Below are 6,016 nucleotides of genomic sequence, written 5' to 3' on the forward strand. Positions count from 1 at the left end.
TGGGGTTAAAAAGTGGTTGTGCCTGGATTACAGCAGGTGGAAACACATTGTTTGGAGTATCGGATGATGGCACATGTGGGCCTGTTAACAGCACCAGGGAGGTCCAGGCAGGTTGTTAGTGCTCCAGCTTGTGGCGCTGGGATGCTGCGGGGACCCTCAAGTCCCAGCCAGGATGTGGGGTGAATAAGAGGCAGCCCAGTGTATCAATGCTGGCTGGGCTGATGCAGCCCCAGGCAGGCTGTGTCTGGCAATGCTTCCTGGCGCTGGGCTGGCCCTGGCCACTGTGTAATGGAAAGGGTGTGCTCGTCCCAGCGTGTCCCCAGGCGCTGGGGCTGATTGCAGGAATCGACTGTATTGATGGGGCCAGCGGATCCGACACGGCACGTACAGCCTGATGGGTTCGCCTGTGCCCCCAGGCACGAGCCAGGCACCTCTGTGCTGGGGAGACGGGGTGTTGCGTGGGGCTCTGCGCCCGCTCCCCCACGTCATTGCTGCCCCATGCGGGTCTCATCGCCAGAAGGTGGTTTCATCCCCAGTGACGCATCCCATGTCCCTAAAGAACAGAACAAGCTGCTACAGGGGGTGGCTCGGGGAGCGTTCCCGCAGTGCCATCTCTCTAGGGTGCTTGGGACATGCCATGTGGCTTCTCCTCAATCCTGTCCCCTGCCTGGTGCAGCTCTACATGCCATTGCAGAGGGGTCGGGGGGCAAGCAGAAGCCTGGCAGGTGCTGCTGAGTTCCTTCACCGTGAGCTCACCTGCACCAAGGATCCCACCTGGCTTGGGCCACCTCTCCCATGTCCATGCCACCTCTCTCCCAGGCAAAGCTGAGCACAGGTCCCTGACCGTGCAGCTGAGCCTTCCAGAAGAGATCAAAACAGCTCCCCATTCCCCAGTGGCAGTTGTCCCTTCGTAAGACTTGGCCAGGAAAACCCATCTGTGACCGTAGATGGCTCCATGTCCCAGTGGATGCATTTGGAATGTTGGTCCTCAGAACATCTGTCCTCAGTGAGTGCCTTCCTGGGGCCTTCTTCAGCTGGCTGCATGTTGGCTGCGTCCTCTCCCATCCCTGGGCGGGGGGGCAGAGGTTAAATCCACATCTCCCTCTGGTTTCCCTCAACCCCAGAAGAGCTGGTGCTTGGGAGGTCAGGCAAGCGCTGCTGCGATGTGCTGGGCAGAGGTCCATCTGGCACGGGCAATGTGAACTGATGGAGCTGCTTTCAGACATACCTTTATTAATATCTCTGTGTTAAGGAGAGCAGCTTGGCCTCACTGCTTTCCTCTCCAGCCACCTAACCCCACTCCAACAGCAGGACTCATGAGAAAAGTGAGACTCCAGTGCTACCCAAGGTTTCTTACTCACTGGTGTCGCTGAGGGACCCACAAATGCTGCATTGACCCAGTAAGATGCTCACATGCCTTGTTGTACAAGAGAACTTTAAGAGCACCTCCCTTCCTCATGTGTGGTTTTTGAGAACAGCCTAATCATAGGAAGGAGACTAGGGGCAGTTGGTGGGGGTCCTCGCTCAACATGCAGCCACCCATCCCATCAGAGCCATCACTAAACACCCCCTTTGGTCCCTTTGCCATAGGAGGTAACAGATGTGTCTTTGTTTTCTCTTTGCAGAGCCTCTCACAGCATCAGCGTGGTGACGTGGCAGCCAAGACGTGGAAGCTTGGGACTTCTCTTCCACTGCAACAGAATTTGGGGGGTGGGCAGGGGTGGGCCAGGGGGACGTTGGGCTTTGCAAGACCCTTCACCTTCACTGTGGGCTTGGCTCAGGGATGACTGCAGGCAGAGTCAACCCTTACAGCATCGTGTCCTCCGAGGAAGACGGGCTGAGGTTGACCACCATGCCAGGTATCAACGGCTTCGGCAACGGGAAAATCCACACCAGGAGGAAATGCAGGAACAGGTTTGTAAAGAAGAACGGTCAGTGCAACGTGGAGTTCACCAACATGGATGACAAGCCACAGAGGTACATTGCAGACATGTTCACCACGTGTGTTGACATCCGTTGGAGGTATATGCTCTTGCTCTTTTCCCTGGCATTTCTGGTGTCCTGGTTATTGTTTGGGCTGATTTTCTGGCTAATTGCACTCATTCATGGAGATCTAGAAAACCCAGGTGGAGATGATACCTTCAAGCCTTGTGTTCTGCAGGTCAATGGCTTTGTGGCTGCTTTCCTGTTCTCCATCGAGACCCAAACAACTATTGGCTACGGCTTCCGCTGCGTGACAGAGGAGTGCCCGCTGGCGGTCTTCATGGTGGTGGTTCAGTCCATCGTGGGCTGTATAATCGACTCTTTCATGATTGGTGCAATAATGGCAAAGATGGCCAGGCCCAAAAAACGGGCACAGACTTTACTTTTCAGCCATAATGCAGTAGTGGCAATGAGAGATGGAAAACTCTGCCTGATGTGGAGAGTTGGGAACCTCCGGAAAAGCCACATAGTAGAAGCCCACGTACGAGCTCAGCTAATTAAGCCCAGGATCACAGAAGAAGGGGAGTATATACCCCTTGACCAAATAGACATTGATGTGGGCTTTGATAAAGGCTTGGACCGTATCTTCTTGGTGTCTCCCATCACCATCCTCCACGAAATCAACGAAGACAGCCCCTTGTTTGGGATCAGTCGCCAGGACTTGGAGACGGATGACTTTGAGATCGTGGTCATCCTGGAAGGCATGGTGGAAGCCACCGCTATGACAACGCAAGCTCGGAGCTCCTACCTGGCCAGCGAGATCCTCTGGGGCCACCGCTTCGAGCCCGTTTTGTTCGAGGAGAAAAACCAGTACAAAGTAGACTATTCCCACTTCCATAAAACCTACGAGGTCCCATCCACCCCCCGTTGCAGCGCCAAGGACTTGGTGGAGAACAAATTCCTGCTGCCCAGCACCAATTCCTTCTGCTACGAGAATGAGCTGGCCTTCATGAGCCGCGACGAGGAAGAGGAAGATGACGACAGCCGGGGTTTGGAGGACCTGAGCCCAGACAACAGGCACGAGTTCGACAGGCTTCAAGCCACGATAGCGCTGGATCAGCGGTCGTACAGGAGGGAGTCGGAAATATGACTCTTGGCCCTTCCGTTGACTTTTCCGAGGGTATTTTTTTTCCTCCTCTAATCTCTTCCCCTACAACCCGCTCAAATTATGCAGAACAATGCAAGTGCCATAGGAATGCTTGAGAAATTAGTATCGTTCATAGTTTTCAGTTTCATCGCAATAACCACTGAGCGGTCTGCAGGAAGGGGCGGCAGCGGGCCGACGGCGCGGCTCCCGTGCCCGGTGCCTGCGGCGGGGCCAACGGCTCCAGGGGGACGGACGGACAGATGGAGAGATGGAGAGAGAAGGGTCTGTGGGGCGCAGGCGGGCGCTCGCCCCACGCGGCCCCGCGGGGCTTTGCTCTCCCCGTGGGGAAAATGCCAGCGTTTTCTTGGAGCCAAGCACTGCGAGATCCAAAAAAGAGGAAATATCAGGAAATAATAAGTCTTTCTTTCTTTTATTTTTTTTTTTTCTGGTTGGGTTTTGGGTTTTTCCTTTTCTTTTTTAACTGAGCGGCAACAACAAAAACAAATTGCTCCTTCCAGCAGGTGGTCTGATTCAGTTGCACAAGAACAACACTTGAAGTAACATGCAACATTAACGTACTTCTTTTTAATTTGGGGGGGGGGGGGAAATGTTGGGGAAGGGGAGGGGAGGGAGGTGAGAGGTTTTTAAATTTTTTCACCGTTCCGTTTGGGAGACTGTTTACCAAAATAATAATAATAATAATAACAATAATATTATTAATAATAATAATAATATTAAAGCTGAAAGAAGTGATTCAGTATTTTTTAAAACTGATCAAGGGAATGAATAAGCCACTGGAGTCCTTTGAGAGGGTGACTTGCTGGGCAGATGCAAGAGCTAGGAGTCAAGAGCGCATACGACTTTGGGGTGGTGTTTTTTTCCCACTGGCACGGCTTTGTAGGCAGAGAAGAGACATAAGTGGCTGGAGGTCTGTGGCAGAGAGAGAGTAGTGTAATTACTGGCAAAGTAGCTAATAAGGAAAAGGCAGGCTGTGCTAGAAAGGATCATTGTAAACAACAGTGATTAGCCAATTTCTGGAAATATTGATCTTCAGGCTGGAAATTGGGTCTGGGGCATCAGCTGCTGAAGTGAAGTGCTGGGTCTCCCCCAACATCTCTGATGAGGAATTCATAAGTTTCACCGTAACTGGGATAAAATAGTGAGAAGCACAAAAAGGAGAGCTGAAAGCTCTCAGCTGTGGGTATTTTCCCACTTTTCCGACCAATTCGGTATTTTCTCCCTTGAAAAAAGTCATTTCAAGCGTGGCAATCAATGTGAGTGGAAGTGGTCTCGTTGGGTTGCACTTCCTCTAGCACAGGAGCCATCTCCGTGCCAGACTGGGATTTATGAGTTCCCCATTCACCGGAGAGTCCTGCTTCAGAGGCAGCTGCTTTTCCCAAAACAACAGATGCCAGTTGAGAAAACTACCCTGTCTTGTGCTTCAACCCATCCCCGCATCCCAGCCTCAAGGTGGATTGTGCCTTAGAGATGCAAACTCATCCCGTGCCCCAGCCCTCCTCCCTGGCACCCTGCTTGCACACACTCCCCCTCCCTCCCCCCCCCCTCAACCCTGGGGCAATGTCTCCTTTGCTCTGCCCTCATGGCATCACCTGCATCCCACCACCCGCTGCGTTTTAGGCTGGCCTCGATGGCACCCTGGTTTAGCTTTTGCTACAGCTCAAGGCAAACCACCCAGTGCAGGGGAAACCTTGGCTCCTGCCCTGCTCCCTGCCTTTGTGCAGAGGGAAGGAGCCAGCAAGATGCAGGCTGGGGGTCCCTTCATCTCGGGTGTGCTGCTCTTTGGTGCTCTGGGAGCCAAAACCTGGGTCCCTGCTCCTTCTGGCAGTGGGAAAGGCTTTGGTACCCACAGGTTACCGACCCTGGGTGCAGAGTCCCAGCAGCACCTGGCCTCAGGGAGCAGGGGTCAGGAGTGGGGTCCCTGGCAGTGTTTCTGGCTGTGATGGGCTCCCGGTATTTTCTCCCCACTGCCCACACCAGGAAAACTGTATCCCAGGATTACAGGCTGCTGTGGCATGTCCAAACATCGGTGGCAGAGGCAGGATTTGTCCTGTGTCCCCATTCCCATCTTCTTGCAAAGGGCTCTGGGCAGCAGTTGCCCTGGTGCCCTCCCTGCCCCATGGTGCCCTGTGCCCTCAAGCATCACATCTCGCCAGCCGGCTGCAGGATGGGGACCGGGACTTAGTCCCACAGAGTCTCTTCCCACCCTGTTCCCACCAGCGTCCATCACCACCACCTCACACTGCCCACCAAGGGGCTGCTCTATTTTTGGCTTCCCCTAAAAAAACCCAGCCACTGGGAGAAAACATCCCCAGGGGCAGCAACGGGGGGGGGGGGGGGGGAGACAGATGTTTTGGCACCAACCCCCCCCCCAAACAGGCTGTACCCAAAAGCAGGGACACTTAGGGACACGTCACTGAGCTTTGGCCACAACATTTGTGTTTCTAAGGCAGCAAACGCAGATGCCATCCCATCACCAGTCCCTTTGCTCCCCGGGGGGGGGGGGGGAGGAATGGTTTTGCCACCCACTTTTTGTCTCATAGCATCTGGGGGTGGGGAGGATGGAGGGGAGGGCAGAGAGGTTTTGTGTGCGCACTACTTATTTATTATTTTTATTTTTAAAATAATGCTTTTCTGTGGTTTTAGGTTCTTTTGAATAAATAATAATTATAAAAAAGGTGCACATCTTGCTGCTGTAGGGTTCTCAGAGGGTTAATTTCTTTATAAATATATATATATATCTATCTCACAGTAAATATTTGTATAAAAATGAAAGAGAAATAGAGATGTCTTTAAGTAAATTATTGCTTTTAAAGAAACTTCTATGACTGTACAGTGTTACCTGGGAGAATAGAATAATATATACAGATGTATTTTTAAATTGCTGTGTAGGAGGATGTGAACTGGGCTGGGGAGTGCCCATGGCTA

General features: G+C 52.6%; 1 protein-coding gene across 1 annotated transcript; it reads left to right on the forward strand.

Annotated features, from left to right (window-relative positions):
- The first annotated feature begins 1,772 nt into the window (after positions 1–1,772).
- Positions 1,773–3,568, forward strand: LOC311197395 (ATP-sensitive inward rectifier potassium channel 12). Its single transcript, XM_084271149.1, has one exon. It carries the CDS (start codon positions 1,784–1,786, stop codon positions 3,071–3,073), a length of 1,290 nt encoding a protein of 429 aa, XP_084127275.1. The 5' UTR covers positions 1,773–1,783; the 3' UTR covers positions 3,074–3,568.
- The last annotated feature ends 2,448 nt before the right edge of the window (positions 3,569–6,016 follow it).

The sequence above is a fragment of the Gallinula chloropus genome, assembly GCF_964237585.1.
Source record: "Gallinula chloropus genome assembly, chromosome: 15".
NCBI classification, from domain to species: Eukaryota; Metazoa; Chordata; class Aves; order Gruiformes; family Rallidae; genus Gallinula; species Gallinula chloropus.

Bases quoted from the DNA above. Each gene is read 5' to 3' on its own strand.
- LOC311197395 (XM_084271149.1), top strand. From the start codon at position 1,784: ATGACTGCAGGCAGAGTCAACCCTTACAGCATCGTGTCCTCCGAGGAA.